The sequence below is a fragment of the Acomys minous genome, assembly GCF_964271855.1.
Source record: "Acomys minous genome assembly, chromosome: 5".
Classification (NCBI taxonomy): domain Eukaryota; kingdom Metazoa; phylum Chordata; class Mammalia; order Rodentia; family Muridae; genus Acomys; species Acomys minous.
Window position 1 is genome coordinate 7,745,566 of NC_140494.1, and position 17,874 is coordinate 7,763,439.

General features: G+C 43.1%; 1 protein-coding gene and 1 pseudogene across 3 annotated transcripts in view; both read left to right on the forward strand.

Moving 5' to 3' along the window:
- LOC311597532 (26S proteasome regulatory subunit 10B-like) lies at positions 1-5,527 on the forward strand (annotated as a pseudogene). The gene is made up of 2 exons: positions 1-897; positions 5,304-5,527. The product of its transcript is annotated as a 26S proteasome regulatory subunit 10B-like (transcript).
- Positions 5,306-17,874, forward strand: part of RBM17 (RNA binding motif protein 17) — a 23,927-nt gene continuing 11,358 nt past the window's right edge. Inside the window, exons 1-5 of one of the 2 annotated variants that reach the window (XM_084782792.1) lie at positions 5,306-5,523; positions 11,150-11,290; positions 13,923-14,039; positions 15,262-15,428; positions 16,530-16,627. In XM_084782792.1, the coding sequence (XP_084638918.1) occupies positions 11,168-11,290; positions 13,923-14,039; positions 15,262-15,428; positions 16,530-16,627 (505 nt within the window). In that variant the 5' untranslated portion in view covers positions 5,306-5,523; positions 11,150-11,167. The remainder of the gene's footprint in view (positions 5,524-11,149; positions 11,291-13,922; positions 14,040-15,261; positions 15,429-16,529; positions 16,628-17,874) is intronic. The other variant, XM_084782791.1, reaches the window with a different exon arrangement.

The window sequence follows — 17,874 nt, forward strand, 5'->3', positions numbered from 1 at the left end:
ATGGCCGACCCTAGAGATAAGGCGCTTCAGGACTACGACAGCGGCTGTTAGAGAGCAAGACTGATGGCTGTCCTAAGGAGCTAAGGGAACAAGTAGAGCTTACCAAGCAGCGCGAAAACTGTCATAAGACACCGCAAAGTGTTGGGCGGATTGTGGGCGAAACGCTTAAACAGTTCACAGAAGAAAATGTCACTGTTAGACCATCAAAAGGATCAAGAGATGCGGTAGGTTGTCATAGGCGGCTTGGTAAAAGGAAGTTGAAGCCGGCAAGGAGAGTGGCTTCGGATGCGGCCACCCTAACCATCGCGAGGTACTTGTCAAGACGGGTGGGAGCCATTAGTTTACAACATGTCTCTTGGGGATCCTGGAAGTGTTGCTTACCCTGAGTTTGGAGGGCTGTCAGAGCAGAGCAGATCTCTGTAATTTAGACGGGTAATACAATTAGCTCTTATAAACCCAGCTATCAGTCCAGAATATAGTAATACCTCCAAAAGGCTGTTTGCTATTTGACTCACAAGGCACTGGGAAAACTCTTGGCATGAGCTGTTGCCAGCCAGCTGAACTGCAACTTCCAAAAGGCTGTTTCTATCTTTATTGTAGACAAGCGAAAGTGCTTATTTGATTGGAGAAATGTTTAACTATACCAGGGACCACCTGCCATGCATTATTTTTATGGATGAAATAGATGCTGTTAGTGGCTATTGGTTTTCTGGGGGAGGAGGGTGTCCATCGGTTGATGGATTCAAAGAACTTTAATGGAACCACTAAACTAAATGGATGCGATCAATTATTTGATACTCTGCATAGAGTTAATATGATCACGGCAACAAACAGACCAGATTCACTGGATCCTGCTTTTGCTGTACCCAGGAAGATTAAATAGAAAAAAAAAAAACCGTACATATTTACCAAATGAATGGGCACAATCAAGTATGTTAAACTCCACACAGGCCCCATCACAAAGCGCGGTGAAGCCGATTCTGAAACCATCATAAAGCTTTCAGATGCCTCTGAGGGAGCAGCCCAGAGAAGCGTTTGCACAGAGACAGCTGTGCCTGCAGTTCATGCTGATCATGCCTTTGCACATGCCCCTGCACATCTGTGTAATTTACTGTAAGGTTTTTTATGGCTGCATGACAGACATTAGCTCAACGTAAGAATAAAGTTAAATAAAGGAAGATGTGTATAGGCAGTGATCTCATTAAAAGCCAGTTAAACATAGGTATGAGCAACATACCTATGTTTACTACATGGGTATTAGTATTTAATTCAGTAATTCTTTTAAAATTGGTATAGAAGACATGTTGATTACATGTTGGTTACAAAAGACATGTTGAAGCTTTTATATTTGCCCTGTGAGTATTTTTTACAACATTCAGAATGGCTTGAGATAGAAGAGGAGAGCATTTCTTATGATTGTATTATTTTTTTACTCATCCTAAAATAATGGAATAAAATCAGTGTTAGTTGTCCTATAAAACAAAACAAAACAAAACAAAACAATTACTTATCAGGAAACTGTGACAGAGGGGAGGACATCCTATTGGGACTCTAGGTGAGAGAAGTATGGGAGAATAGCAAAGTAGAAGGATCCAGAGGGTCCTAGAAACCTACAAGAAGAACATTATGATAGGCAGATTTGGGCCCAGAGGTCCCGCTCAAACTATGGCACAGCCAAGGACTATACGTGCAGTAAACTTCGAACCCCTACCCAGATCTAGCCAATGGACAGGACACTCTCCACACTTGAGTGGAGAGTGGGGACTGACTTTCACATGAACTCTGGTGCCTCACATTTGACCACGTCCCCTGGATGGGAGGCCTGGTGGCACTCAGAGGAAGGATAGCAGGCTACCAAGAAGAGACTTGATACCCTATGAGCATATACAGGGGGAGGAAGTCCCCCTCAGTCACAGTCATAGGGGAGGGGAGTAAGGGGAAAATGGGAGGGAGGGAGGAATGGGAGGATACAAGGGATGGGATAACTATTGAGATGTAATATGGATATAATAAAAAAAAAAAAGGTTAAAGCCGGGCGTGGTGGTGCACGCCTATAATCCCAGCACTCGGGAGGCAGAAGCAGGTGGATTGCTGTGAGTTCGAGGCCAGCCTGGTCTACAAAGCGGGTCTAGGACAGCCAAGGCTACACAGAGAAACCCTGTCTCGAAAAACCAAAAAAAAAAAAAAAATTTAAAAAACAAAACAAAACAAAAACCAGACGGATAAAAATATACTACATGCAGAAAAATTGAATACTCCAGGAAATGAAAATTATCCTTTATGACATCAGTAGTATCACTAGCTAGGCAGAGTGATACATGCCTTTAATCTCAACCTTGGAAGGCAGAAGCAGGAGGATTTCTGTGAATTCAAGGCCAGCCTGGTCTACATAGTGAGTTCTTGGACAGCCAGGACTATATAGACATAACTTGTCTCAAAATAATAACAAAAGGATCATTATGCACGATACACATAGTTATAAGCAAATTGTCGCCTTTACTAAGTTGTTTTCCTCTGAGTGCATCCACACCTTTGCTGTCCTCTTCACACCAGGCTCCAGTTTCTGTCCATTTTTATGTCAGGGCATCTGATCTACTCATTTTTCTTTGTTGTAGTACACGAATTGCCACACAAACCACTCAAGTACCAATCTCAGCGAGGTGTTGATTTATTAAACACAACACTCCAAGACTGACCATGACTAGGGACATAGTGGACTCAGGAGCCAAACTGTGACCCTGGTCTGTTTCTAAGGCAGGTTTTTATGAGAAAAACCACAGCCAGGTAACAACCAGGCAACCAGGTGGGAAACGGGTGGGATGGGGGCGGGGGAAGCATTACATCATTTTGATTAGCTAAACACAAGAAGAATCAATTTTGTTCCAAGTACATTGTATCCAAGTGACTAGATAAAGCATTTTAAGCTGATTGGCTAGGGTATAGGCTTGGGGACTTTCCAGTGCTCCACCATTCCTGGAGAAGGGAACAAAGCAGGTTATTGTGGTTTTGTTTAAGTAGAACATATTAATCTAAGCAGAATGCTCAGCAATTACAAGTAATTGTAAGTAAATTGTAAGTAAAAGGCTATTCAAGCTCCCAGCCAGGGAGAGCCTGAAAACTTGAACTTAATTTTACCTTAGGATCAAAATGGAGACTTAAAATAAAAAATGGCTTCTGTTAAAAAAAAATAATGAGCTAGACAGTGGTGGCGCACGCCTTTAATCCTAGCACTCGGGAGGCACAGGCAGGCGGATTGCTGTGAGCTGAAGGCCAGCCTGGTCTACAAAGAAAGACCAGGATAGTCCAGGCTACTCAGAGAAACCCTGTCTCAAAACACCAAAATAAATAAATAAATAAATAAATACCAACAACAAACAAACAAAAAAGAAAATAAAAGAAAATAAAAACAAAAACAAAGCAATAATAGCAACAACAACAACAAAAAGCAAAAGCAGGTGTTGCCAGAGGAGCTACAGTTTTAAGCATGTTACAGCACCTTCTGGCCCCTCATGCCCATTGGCTTGCTTTCTTCTGGAGCATCTGCTCTGCTAATATTTTGTTTCAGATTAACAACTGTCCTATTTTTTTAAATTAATGCTGCCATTTGCTTCCTGCTGTCCCTACTCCAGGATGAGGAACATGCTGGAGAAACGCACAGGGCTTGTTTGTGTTGGGGTTCCCGTGTCTGCTTGCTTCGCAGCTCTCCTCTCTCATACAGTTTCTCTCCCCAGTGGGAAGAAGAAAATTCTCAGTTAAAAATGTTGTGTGCCTTTATCCTGCCTGCCTCTCTTTGCCTCTTGAGTGTGGGATAAAGGAATGAGCGCCCGGGGACTGGAATGACAGAGAGTTGTGATCTGCTATGCGGATAGCAAACCAAGGTCCTCTGGAAGAGGAGCAAGTGCTTTTGTTGTTGTTGTTTGTTTGTTTCTTTTAAAAAATTTTTTTATCAAGTTGAAAAGCTCTGTATTAATTTTCCATTGCTGCTGTGGTAAGTATAGCCAGTGCTCTTAATTACTCTCTCCAGCCTCACAAGAACGAAACCTCAGCATGTGTGTGTGTGTTTGTGTGTGTGTGTGTGTGTGTGTGTGTGTGTGTGTGTGTGTGTGTGTGTGCATTCCTTTTCCCTATTTATTATTTCCTATAATGTTTTCTATAAATAATGCGATTATGCTATTTGGTGCATCGATTTTATTTTTTCCTTCATTATGAATTGTGTGTGTTATAAAATGCCATTTAAAAACGTTTGTTCAGAATTCAAACTGCACACAATGTTGCTATCTGATTTCTTTATGTTTATTCTCCATAAACTGGTACACCTTTTCCAGTGTTGCATTTTTAAACTTCCAGAATTATTTGAGTACTTTCTTCCTTCATCTTTTTCCTCTTCTTCTTCCTCTTCTTCTTCTTCCTCCTCCTCCTCTTCTTCTTCTTTTGATTTTTAAAGACAAGAGTTTCTCTGTGTAGCCTTGGCTGTCTTGGACTCACTTTAGACCAGGGTAGCCTCGAACTCACAGAGCTCCGCCTGCCTCTGCCTCCAGGACCGCTGGGATTAAAGGCCTGAGCCACCGCACCCAGCTTGGGCACTTTTTTGTAAATCAGATTTTAGTTAACTGTAATGTTGCTGTGTTCATTTGTGCTAAAGTCCACCCAATCCTCTACAGTTTTATTAGCTTGTAAACTCCCCCACACCGCACCCCCGCCATTGTTGTTTGTTTGTTTTTTGAAACAGGTTTTCTCTGTGTAGTTCTGGCTGTCCTGGAACTCATTGTGTAAACCAACCTGGCCTCGAACTCAGAGATCTGCGTGCTTTTACCTCCCGAGTGCTAGGATTAAAAGGTATGTGTCACCACTGCCCGGCTATAGCTTGAAATAATTTTTACACACAACTGAAAATGTGGAAAACACGTTTACACACAGTCCGGGTTATTCTGACCTTCCTTTTTGTCTCTCGGTTCATTTTTTTAAGTGGGCAAGGCTTATAGTGTTTACATTCTTCTCTGAAGACCTATCCCAGTGTGTTTGTCAACGCTATTTTGCAACATGTCTTGCACAGAGATTTGTTTCCAGCTTTTAGTATATAAAAAAGAGTGGTTGGGAGTTGGTAACTAGAGCATACCCAAAAGTCATAAACCAAACGGATTTTCAAAAACTTGCTCCGGTGGCGACATCTCTTGGTGAAGTTAAGAGGCAGGCCGAGGGGAGGTGCAGTGCAGTCCTCCGGTCAGCAGGGTGCAGTGGTGAGGCGGGCAGCGCAGCTTGGCTTCCGCGAGTCACACGCAGGCGCAGACGTGTACTCCCGGCAGCCTCCGCGCGCTCTCTCTCACCCCGCGCGGCGGCTCACCCTGCGGACTCGGCGGAGGGTCGGCGCCGCGGCGGGCTCCGGCGGTCGGCGGGCTTCCGCGCTGGGCGGCCGGGCTCCGCGCTGCCGCCGCCGTGGCCCATGGGCAGGATCGTCTCGGAAGGCCGGGTGAGTGGCGTCGTGGCGGCCCGGGGCTGGCGATCTGATCCGGAACGGAGACTCGGGTGAGCGCGCCCCCACGGATGCGCTGGACGCGAGGCCGCGGCTTTAGGCCGCGCCGTGAGGGGCGCGGGGATGCGGGCGCGGCCCCCCGAGCTGCCCGGGAGGTTCCCGGCCCTCCACGGCGTGGCCCCTTCTGCCTGCCATGCTCGACTGCGCCACCCAGGTCTTCCCCCTCCACCTGTCTTGATCGCCTTGACAGAACGTTCCTTTCTCTTCGTGGCCCATGTCCTGACCAAGTTGTTGGGTCGCTAGACCCTAGTGACCCAGAGTGTGTCGGGCCTTAGGAGTGGAAGGGCAAAACCCTCCGCAACTTCTTTCCTCCCAGGGCTCAAGAAGTCAGGGGCGAGGGCGTTGTCTCACCTGGACAGGTAGAGGCAGTTGTAACCCCCAGCATGCTCAGCCCCGTGTTGAGGGGGAGTTTTAGCGTTCTTGCCCGTCCCTTAGATTTGCGTTTGTTTTGCTTGGAGTAGGTGGAGTAGGTGTGCTGTGTGCATGCGAGCTGCAAGTTCAGGGAGGTACTTTCTCCAGCATATAGATCTCTAAGGAGCAGGTTTGAAAAGCAGGATTGATCTCAAACAAACAAAGCAGAGTGCCACCTGGAAGAGGAACTGACTGATGTTTATCCCGTTTAGAGGAATTTTATTAGAAGCACAGGAGTGGGGACGCTGCACTGATGAAGAAGTGTAAAAACAGCAGCAGCAAAACACTGTATTCTGTACTTTAAGGCAGCGGCAAGGGATAAAGAGGGATTTAGAGGGTGATCAAATCCTGACCATCCGTTGATAACTGAGGAAGGGAGCAGAGCCTTGACATATAAATTTCTATTGATAAGGGTACATAAGAGTGGAAAGTGTGATTTCCTAGATAATAATTCGGTTTGTGCTTGGAGTAGGTGAGGACTGCCTCCCAGCGACAGGTGGCTGTTTTAAGTCATGTGGTACAGTGCACACATACATATTGGATTTGGCTGTAAGCATTTCAGGAGAATGAATTTTAGGAGATATAAATAACCTAGCCTGGGGCGGTGGCGTATGCCTGGAACTCCAGTACTTGGGAGGTGCAGGCAGGAAGATTAAGGATTTAAGGACAAGCTTCACGTGGAACTCAGGAGACAGTCTGTAGGGGTCAGTTTTCTCCTACTCTCATTGACACTCTGGTTTGTTATTACATAGTTTCTCCGAGCAGGAGTTTTTCACACTCCTCCTGGCAGGGAGCAGTTCAGTAGGACATCCATCTACAAGTCTTTCAGAACAGTAGGGAAACCTGCTCTGCTGTATGCTTCAGTTACACATTAGTTTGTGATAGGCTCTGGCCTATGATACCATAGGCTATGGTATTTTGATAATATCATGGAAATTTAAGCTGTTAAAGATGGTGTGGCTACAGATAGAAGGGAATACTTAATCCTGTAAAAAAAAAATCAACATTCAATCCGAAAGATAGGATTTTCTGTCAGGCTAATAAGGGATAGGCTTGTGATGATTATTCTTGGTTGTCAACTTGGCTACATCTGGAATTAACTGAAACCCAAATGGCTGGGCACACCCATGAGGGAATTCCTTCCTTCCTTCCTTCCTTCCTTCCTTCCTTCCTTCCTTCCTTCCCTCCTTCCCTCCTTCCCTCCTTCCCTCCTTCCCTCCTTCCCTCCTTCCTTCCTTCCTTCTCTCATTTTTGGTGGAGGGAGTAGGATGAAGGGAGGGGGGTTCTTTTTGTAACAGCCCTGGTTGCCCTAGAACTCACTTTGTAGACCAGGCTGGCCTCCCACTGACAGATGTACACCTGCCTTTGGAGTGCTAGGATTAAAGGTGTGCTCCACCAGACGCAGCTCAGGAATTTTTTTTTTCCCCCTTAAATCATGTGAAGTGGAAAGAACCACTTCTGATTTGGATCTTTGAGGTGTGAAGATAGATACACCTTTAATCCAGATGGTAAAAATTAGTTTAATTTTTTATTTTTTTGAGACAGTGTTTCTCTGTAACCCTACCTGTCCTGGAACTTACTCTGTAGACCTGTCTGGCCTCAAACTCACAGAGATCCACCTGCCTCTGCCTCCCTGGGGTGCTGGACTAAAGGCATCTGCCACCTTACCCTGCTAATCCAGATCTTTTGAAATGGGAAGATAACATTTTTCTCCTCCTCCTCCTTTTTGGCTTTTTGAGACAGTTTCTCTTTGTAATAGTCCTGGCTGACCCGGAACTTTCTTAGACCAGGCTGGCTTCGGATTTACAGAGATCTACCTACCTCTGCCTCCCCAGCGCTGGGCCTGTACCACCACGCCCAGCTCCAGATCTTTTGAGGTGGGAAATATCTGCACAAAGGTGCATGTCTATAATCCCAGCTCTGGGGAGGCCAAGACAGGAGGTTCCCTAGGGTATAAAGTCAGTGAGTTCCATGTTTGATAAGAGACCCTGTCTCAAAGAGTGACTGTGGAAGACATCCAGTGTCCATGGCCTCCGCATGCACATACGTACACATCACACACAAAGACAGTGGCTGAGTACAGGGTGAAGGTCTGTAATCTCAGTTAAGGCTCATAGCTCTGTGTGCATGTGACACATGGATTCAATTAGCAAATATTTTACATTATAAAGGCTAGCTTCTGTTTGTATTTACAACTAAGTCTTGCTTGTGCTATGTCAAATATTACAAAACACTTCTTTTTATTAGCTGGCATCAGACTTCATGAACTAAATTATGTAAGTGGCAAAAGTATTTTAAGTTTGGATATTGGCAGAATCTTGTTGTATTTATTAACTTCTAGTATTTGTAAGAAGATTGATGACTAAACTATGGTATATTCATAAATGCTCAAAATAACTAAATCATAAATTTGTAGTGAGGATTCTGGAATTTAAGTTTCTTTAAAAACACAGAAATATTATAAGAATATCTTTTTGTTTTAATCTCAGGTGTGGGGATAGGGGCTGCTTTGAAGCAGCTGACTAATGATTTGCCTCATGCTGTAGCAGAGGCATGGTTTTTCCAGCTGCAGAGTGTTTCTATAATTGCAGATAAATTCTGTGACATTTGGAATTCTGGGAATTTTTCAAAGGATGTATAAATACTAGAGTCCCATAGGTAGGTTGTGGTTGTTGGTTATTCAGGAGGGTTGGTAGTAGTTTGTTAGTAGTCTTGTTCAAAGAAGAAATAAATTAGATTTAGAGCTCTCTACCTATCTCCCCTCTATCCTTTCTCTCCTGTCTAGTGGTGATAGAGAGCGGGAAAGGCGAACCACAGAGTAGCAAAATGTGGCTACGTAAATACACACCTCAAGAGGAATAGATCCTTTGTATGCAAAATTATTTAAGGTAAAAACCAAGGAAGTATTAGAACAGCATTTAGGGAAAATCACATGAGTGGCTTGAGGAGCCAAGAGAGACTTGAGTATGGCTTCCTGTTCAGCTCCTGTCTTCTGTTTGAGATGATGAGTTAATTCACAGGAATTTATAGTATAATTAGAGTAAGTCAGTGTGTTTATGCCAAGGGGACAAGCATATTTTTAATGTGACGACCCAGTTCTGTGAATGTAAAGGACGAGAAAACCAGAAAATTAAAACAACATTCTTATCTACTGAGATGTGAAAGTGATTTCATAACGTTATAGAAAACTAACAAGTGCTGGAGAGGTGACATGGGTTTCTAATTCTTAAAGTGGTTTTTTGAAGGTTTTAAAAGAAAATGGAGAGCTAGTGAGCTCACTCGGAATTGTTTAATTTAGAAGTGAAATGAAATCACAGAAGTATAATCTCACAGAACATTAATTCAGTACTGAAGATTGTATTAGCCTTGAGTGGTGGTACATATCCTTTATCCCAGCATTTGGGGGGAAGAGGATTGGAGTTTGATGTGTTATATTAAATAGGAATTTTCAGATGAAAGAGCTCTGTTGGATGCTGAGATCCTCTACAATGTTTGATTTTATCTTTAACCGTAAAACTTATGAAAATACATCTGTCAGAGTTAACACTTTTGCATAAGGTGGTATACCACTGTTTGCTAGTGTTAGTTGCCTCTTTAATTTTAATTTTTAAATTTCTACACTGCATAGGCTGACTTGGAACTCATGTAACAACAAACGTAACACAGTTACCCTATTTTAGGCATTTGTAAGTGTGCACTTCTGTGCCGGTGTGCTGGTTAGTTTTGTTGTTGTTTTCATTTTTTGACAACTTGGCACTAGCTAGAGTCATCTGGCAAGAGGGAAACTTAATGGAGAAGCTGCCTCCATCATATTTGCCTGGAGGCAAGTCTGCATTTTCTTGATTAAGATAGATGTGGATGGGCCAGGCCGGTGTTGAAGGTTCCACCGCGTTGCAGGCGGTCCTGCGCTGTATAGGGAAGCAAGCAGAGCAAGCCACGGTCTCAGCTTCCGTTTCTGTCCTGCTTGACTTCCCTCAGAGATGGACTGTGATGGGGCATGTAAGCCAAATAAGCCCTCCCCTCCCACATTTGGGGCATGGTGTTTGTCACAGCAATAAAAAGCAAGCCTAAGGCGGGTGGTAAGTATGCTCAAAATTGCTCAACTTTTTGCCTTTTTTAAGGAAAAAAAATGTTGAGACAGGATTTTGTGTAACTCAAGCTGGCCTAGAGTTCACTATTTAGTCAAGGATGACTATGCATGTCGGATCCTCTTGCCTCCACCTTCTAAGTGCTGGGAATCAAACCTAGGGCTGCATGTGTGCTCCACACTCTACCACCTGAGCTCCATCTGAAGCCCCACAGGGCAATGTTGATAAACAAGAGTATTTAAGAGACAGCCCATCCCTCAATAGTCGTGTTTTATAAAACCACAGAATCATTTTTACCACCTTTTCTCCCTGTGAATACTTGTAATTTAATTAGGGTCTCATGTCTTGGGCTAACCTCAAACTGCTTGTGTAGCTTAGGTGACCTCGTGCTCGAGGTCCTCCTGTGTCCACTTCCCAAATGCCAAGGTAACAAGCACAGGCCCCACAGCTGGTTCACACGTCGTTTTTTATAAAAGGCCGGTTACCTATGCTGATCCAGCCTTACAAGACTTCTACTCTCTGCCACTGAGACGAACGGTTTTAAAATAGGATCTTTAGTTAGTAATGCCCCAAAGGGAGAGTTTCCATCTTATCTCATTATCTGTTCTAGAGCTGGAGGGTTTTACTCATGAATCACTTCACCAGAGTCTTTTAGGTTGAGAAATCAGTTCTAGGCTGGGCGTAGTGCATATCCCACGACTTAGGAGGCATAGGAAAGAGAATCACAAAGTCAGAGCCAACCTCATCATTGTGATGAGTTCACCACCAGTCTTAAAAGAAAACTAATTTTAGAGGACTGTTTTGTTTTGTTTTGTTTTGTTTTTGAGACAGGGTTTCTCTGTGTAGCCTTGGCTGACCTAGACTCACTTTGTAGACCAGGCTGGCCTGAAAGTCACACTGATCTGCCTTCCTCTGCCTCCCGAGTGCTGAGATTAAAGGTGTGTACCACCACACCTGGCTAAGAGGACTGTTTTTAAAATAGTGCATGGGTGTGGTTTTGCATGTTAGAAAGAACCCTGCATTTGTGACAGCTGGGGTCCCTGTTGCAGCTATTTTAACAGACGTTCAAAACTTGTCTTCATTTCACAATATTTAGTCTCTGTCCTTGCTTGTCTTTCAGCATTAATTCAAAAAGAAGATGTCCCTATATGATGACCTGGGAGTGGAGACCAGTGACTCAAAAACTGAAGGCTGGTCCAAAAACTTCAAGCTTCTGCAGTCCCAGCTCCAGGTGAAGAAGGCAGCTCTCACTCAAGCAAAGGTAAGAACAGGCCCGGAACAAGAGTGTAGACCAGGCTGGCCTCAAATTCATAGAAATCCACCTGCTGCTGCCTCCCAAGTGCTGGGAATAAAGGCATGCACCACCATAATATTTAAAATTATGGAAGGTGTGATTGAACTGGATGCTTCTTAACTAAAATGTCTAGTACATTTTAGGAATGAGAATATTTTGCTTATTGTTTGATGTTCCTAGGTTTTAGAGCTTGTGTCCTTTATCCCTCAGATTGGACTAGTACTGATCTTAGGGAACAAAATGATCTTGCGTTTGTATAAAGCATAAGTAGAAATGATGTATACTGTATCTTATTGTGTCATAAAACCTGGTATTACATGCAACTAACACATACTAATATATTTTAGTAGCTTATTTGCTTGTGTGTGTTTGAGACAGGGTTTCTCTGTGTAGCCCTCACTGTGTAGACCAGACTGGCCTCTTACAGATCTCTTCCTGTCTCTGCTTCCCAAGTGCTGGGATTAAAAGCCTTCACCATCCTGCTGGCCACTAATACTTTTTAAGCCAGTTTATACAAAATAGAATTGAGAAAGTCTTAAGAAATACGTGCATTAAAAACTACTATAATTTCTGGGTCACACTAGGTTTTTTTCCTTCAAATCACATTTGTGTGTATATGAAAAATAAGGTTAGTTTTTAAAAAAATACTTAGGAGCAAGAAATTAATAGTTTCTTATGAAATCTAGGCTTTTGGTGGTTCTCTACTTCAGTCTCTTAGATTTATGCCTCAGAGATCCATCTACTTCTGCCTCCCAAGTGCTGGGATCAAAGGTGTGCACCACTATGCCCAGCTATTCAGATAGTTTAATGTCAGCTGTTAACAGTTATCTTGAGATTACACATAGATTTTAATCAGTCAAAACGGAACATTACTTTTAATAAATGGACTGCACTAACCTTCTGGCATGAGTTTTTGTTTTGTTTTTGTTTTTTAGTTTTTTGAGACAGGGTTTCTCTGTGTAGCCTTGCCTGTCCTGGACTCACTTTGTAGACCAGGCTGGCCTTAAACTCAAGGCGATTCGCCTGCCTCTGCCTCCCAAGTGCTGGGATTAAAGGCGTGCGCCACCACGCCCAGCCTGGTGTGAGTTTTGAAGATTCCCTGCAGTTAGTTTCTTACCAGGGTGTGAGGCTGCACTGTATTTTTCTTGTGGGCTCTTTGGTGAATTTGTCAGAGTACTAACCATACTTGTAAAACTGTTTGGTAGAGAAAATCTTACCTGTGTCTGAAAGATGGAGCTATGGCCTCATTTTTATTTCATTTTTGAAAATACATAATAAACTTAAAAATAAGAAATAAATGATTATCATAAACCCCATTGTGGAAGCTTCAGGCTTGTGTTGTGATTTTGTATTTGATGCCTGGATACATGTTGTTTGCTTAGAGCACCATTGTAGTCCAGCGCACTCAGACTAACTGATAAAAAGGAAAGTCTATATCACTTAAATTGTAAAAACAAGAAGTTAAACTTTCATGCTCACCGTCATTCTGTGTGATCAGCCATGGCATCTTAGCCACATGAGGGCTTGATGTAGTTCACCAGCTTGTCTGTGAGAGAAATGTTGGGACATAGAGGTGTGAGTCAACAAGACAGCTGTAGAAGCAGCAGCATCTGGAAGAACAGTGTCCCAGGAAAAAACAAAGAAGGTGATGGTGCCAGGAAGAGGGACTGCTAAAGACCAAGACACTTACAGATCAAAAGTTTATTTTGGAAACTGGCAGGGTCTTTGTTTAAAAAAAAAAACAAAAAACCAAAAAGCTGGGTGGTGGTGGCACCCACCTGTAATCTCAGCACAGGGGAGGCAGAGGTGGGCGGATCACTGTGACTTTGAAGCCAGCCTGGTCTACAAAGCTAGTCCAGGACAGCCAAAGCTATACAGAGAAACCCTGTCTGGGGTGGGGGTGGGACCCAGCTATTTCAGATGCACTCTGAGGGTGGTGAGGTGGGTCAGTGAGTCATCCTGGTGGCCTGAGTTTGATCCCTTGAGCCTCTATGGTGGAAGGAGAGACCCCAGCCCCTCAGGCTGTCCTCTGACCTCCTTACAGGTGCTGTGGTACTTACATACCAGTAGATATGTGCACATACCCAAGTATACAAATAAATAATTTTTACTTGATTAGGGTAAGGTCATGCTAAAAGAAGTAGGGTAGGCTGACACTTTGGAGGCAGAGAAGTGGTTCTGAGTTGAGGGCCAGGTGTCTAAAGTGGCTACATTTACTGTAATCTTTATAGAAAAGTGGAGAAAGAAAAGATCAAAAAAAAGGATGAAGATGGAGCTCATTTGGTAGTGTCTGCCTTGTTTTCAGGAAGTCCTGTGTTAAATCCCCTGTGTATAAGCTAGGTCTGGTGATGAGCCACCACTCAGCCATGTAAAAGAAGGATCAGGAGTCCAGGCTTATCAGCCGTGTAGAGTGCTGGAGACCAGCCTGGGTTAGAAGACCCTAAGAAAACGCTTAACACTGATTGTGTTGAAGACTGTTACTGTTTAAGAGTATGATTTTATCACAGTCAAGGGATGTGACCAGAAAAGGTGTCTTTGTTGCAAATTGCATGAATTTTAATCTGGAACTTTGGTGTACTTTTCTTGTTTATGATGTCAGAGCCAACGGACAAAACAAAGTACAGTCCTTGCGCCGGTCATCGACCTAAAGCGAGGAGGCTCCTCGGATGACCGGCAGATCGTAGACACACCACCTCATGTAGCCGCGGGGCTGAAGGTAAGCCTGCACACACTTGTGGCGCTGAAGCATTTTCCACTTTCCTTTATTTACATGTGTGTTCTTTATAAGACTCACTTCATTTTCCTTTGTGTGTGTGCACGTATGTGCATGTGTGCACCCATGCAGGCCAGCAGGGGACATTAGATCTCTGTGGCTGGAGTTAGGCATTTGTGAGCCACCTGGTATGGGTGCTAGGAACCGAACTCTGGTCCTCTGAGAGAGCAGAATGCACTTTGAACCACCAGCCATCCCCATCCCCTCACACGGGGCTCTGCAGCAGGCCACTGAAAGCTAGTGTTATTTTCAACTCAAGTTTTACTTTATTACCTAAAATAGCTCATTGTAGAAACATCAGGAATAAAAGATGAGCAAAAAGGAAAGCAGATAGCTTTTCAATCATACCCTCCAGGCATTAAGAGTTTTAGAACATCTTTCTTGTATGCGTTCTCTGCCTCCTGCTCTCTAATTTGCTTTTAGTGAACGTCCATCCATCTTTGCCAAAAATATGGAACTATGTGGTCATTTAAAGGTATTTAATGTGTAGGAGTGTTTTATCTGCATGTTTCAGTGCATTACATGTGCCTGTTGCCTGTGGGGATGCATCCCCTAGGACTGGAGTTGGAGACAGTTGTTAGCCACCATGTGGTTGATAGGATTCAAACTTGGGTCCTGGGGAAGAGCAGTCTGTGCACTTAGTTGCCCCTGTAAGGTCATTTTTAATGGTTCCGGTGTATATTGCTTTGTATGTGTTACCTGTAACTTAATTCTTCTAATGTAAACTATATGGCTGATTCTGATTATCTATTAATGGCCTATATTAGAGAAAGATGTTAAAAATAAAAAGCTGGGCATGGTGCTGCATGTCAATAATAGGGCAGCTTTCCAGGGAAGCAGGAGGCTTGGAAGTTGCTCAAGTCATCCGTGGCCATGTGCCTAGTTTGTGGCCCTGTGAAACACAGGGGGAGCAAGGGATGTCTGGGAAATTGTCACATGTATTTTTCTATAGTCGTTATTCAAATGATGGTTGTGGTAGTTTAAACCTCATTTAAGAGATAGTGTGTTCATGAGTTTGGTCTTTAAGTTTGTTGTTGCTTTTCTGTAAGTAAGCTTTTGCTTAATTGTGAGGCTGTGCTGCTACCTGGTGAGGTGAGGCCTACAGGCAGTTGTTCACGCAGCTAGGAAATAGATGGGACTCACTTGGATGTTTTTCCTTCCTCAGGACCCTGTGCCCAGTGGCTTTTCTGCTGGGGAAGTTCTGATCCCCTTAGCTGATGAATATGATCCTATGTTTCCTAATGATTATGAGAAAGTTGTGAAACGCCAGAGAGAAGAGCGACAGAGACAGCGGGAGCTGGAAAGACAGAAGGAAATAGAAGAAAGAGAAAAGTAAGCTTCATCTTGATTTGGGAATAAATGTCTTGGAATTTGCATGGATTAGAATATGAGTGAATGTTAGTGTTGTTTCTAGGCCTGGGATTATGGTTTAAATTAACAGTTGACTTATTTTTAAGAATTTGTAATTGTTCTATCCTATTGTGATAGCACACTTGAGAAAATTTATTTATAGATTCTGAAAAGCTGAAGTATGGACTTTGCATGAATTACAAAAATAATCATACATACACAGTGTTCAAAGGCAGTCCTGTCTGAAAAACAAAACACAACGGAGACCTATGCTGAAGTGTTTTCCAGGGTCATGACTGCTAGAGTCACCACTATTTACAGTATTTCAGTGCTATTCTTTTGCTATTTTTTGTTTTGTTTTTTGTTTTTAAGACAATTTCTCTGTAGCTCTGGCTGTCCTGAATCACTCTGTAAACCAGGCTGGCCTTGAACTCAGAAATTGCTTACCTCTACCTCCAGAGTGCTGGGATCAAAGGCGTGTACCTCTATGCCTGGCTTCCTTTCCTATTTTTGAACCAAGTGAAATTATATGCAATTTTCATTCACTTCTTAAAACTATAGGTAATAGAATTTATTTCTTGATTTTTAAATCTTAATTTATTCTTCTCGTATATTATTTCATTCCAACTACAATGTTTCTTTCCTCTTCCTCTCCTAGTCCTTGAAATTATACACCTTAAAATAAAAAATTAGGGCCAGGTGTGGTGGCACATGCCTCTTATTACAGCACTCGGAGGCAGAGGCAGGCAGATTGCTGTGAGTTCAAGGCCAGCTTGGTGTACAAAGAGTTAAAGGACAGCTACGGCTATTACACAGAGAAACTCTGTCTCAGAAAACCAAAAATAAATAAATAAATAGCTGTCAATTTTTTTTCCTGTAGATTACAGCCATGTATCTGTCACATATGTTCACTTTTCCTTTTGCATTTTTCTGTTGTGTCCATCCCCAGCATATATATATAAACAATATATACTCAAAGAATGTTTTTCTTTTTATCTTATCAAGAGGAAGTTACACTGACATTAAACTTCATGTTCTGTACTAGTTTATCTGTGATGAACATTCATTACTTTGTCATTACAGGAGGCGTAAAGACAGGCATGAAGCCAGTGGGTTTTCAAGACGGCCAGACCCAGATTCTGATGAAGATGAAGATTACGAGCGAGAGCGGAGGAAAAGAAGTAAGGCACAAGCAGAGATAAGTGCGCTCCAGACTCAGCACTACCGAGGCTTTGCTTTTCCTTTCATTTGAGACATAGTGTGTTTTGCATTGGTTTTGGGTAACTGGGGCTTCGGGGGTGCTCTAGGTTCCCACCAGTCCATTTAGAACAGCTTTGGTTTATGTTGTTTGCATATATACTCTGCTCTGAACTTTATAAACACTTTGAGACATCTGCTCCACATTTTGTAGTTTGAACCGAGGACCTTCAGCTTGTAAAGCAGAGGTGATAACCACTACACTATGGAGCCCCTGTGCTCCCCATTTTGAAAATAGCATTAGTTCTACTCCTGCACCTTTCCTTGAGGCATGGTCACCTTTTGCCTGTTCTCAAACCCAGGTGTTTCCGCTCATCACTGGGTGGAGATGGAGACACTGTGTCCAGAGCACATTTGTCTAACCTGACTGGATTTGAGAGTCCATCTTGCTTCTTCGCGTGGTCACCTGCAGGGAGATCAAAATCTGCACCGGGGGCTTTGGTCCGCTCCTTCTCTCTACGGTTCTGTGAGAGAGGGTTAGTTGTGTTTAAAATAAGTTCTTAGCAGCAGGTATAAGCAGTAGCTAATGGCACTTGAAAGAACAGAATAATCTTTTGGCTTCGTGCTGGTGTGCTTGCTGGGACTGTATTGACTGGCTGAGTTAGCACAGTCCTCTACTTGTCTGCTCCTGTCAGGTGCTGCTGTCGCATCCGAGACCTTCAGCTCTGAGCGTCTTGGGGCTCAGAACATTCTGGATAGTATAGGCCCACTTTTGGTCTTAACTTGATTTTTATTTGCTTGAAGCCCTCGTTGTAATTTGTTGTCTTGAACACAAGACCTAAAGCTTATGTGTCATGATACTTAGTAACTTCTATATATCTACTTCTGTTTTATGACAGGAGTTATCTCCCTAGATAAATGCTGAAGCCTGTTGTAGGGTATAATTTAAATTTTAAAAAATATCTGCTAAGTGGAAAAAGAACAAGTTGATCATTTAAAAATCTTAGTATTTAGATGGATGTGTGAGTTAAATGTGGTTGTATTGGGCTTTGTGTGTGTGTGTGTGTGTGTGTGTGTGTGTGTGTGTGTGTGTGTGTGTGTGTATGTAGTTCTGTAGTTTGGTGGTGGAGTTAGTAATAGTGATGTTTGAGACAGTCCTACTATAGATCCCTGAAACTGTAACCCAGTCATACCTTAAAGCCACCACCACCCTGAGTGCTAAGATTACAGG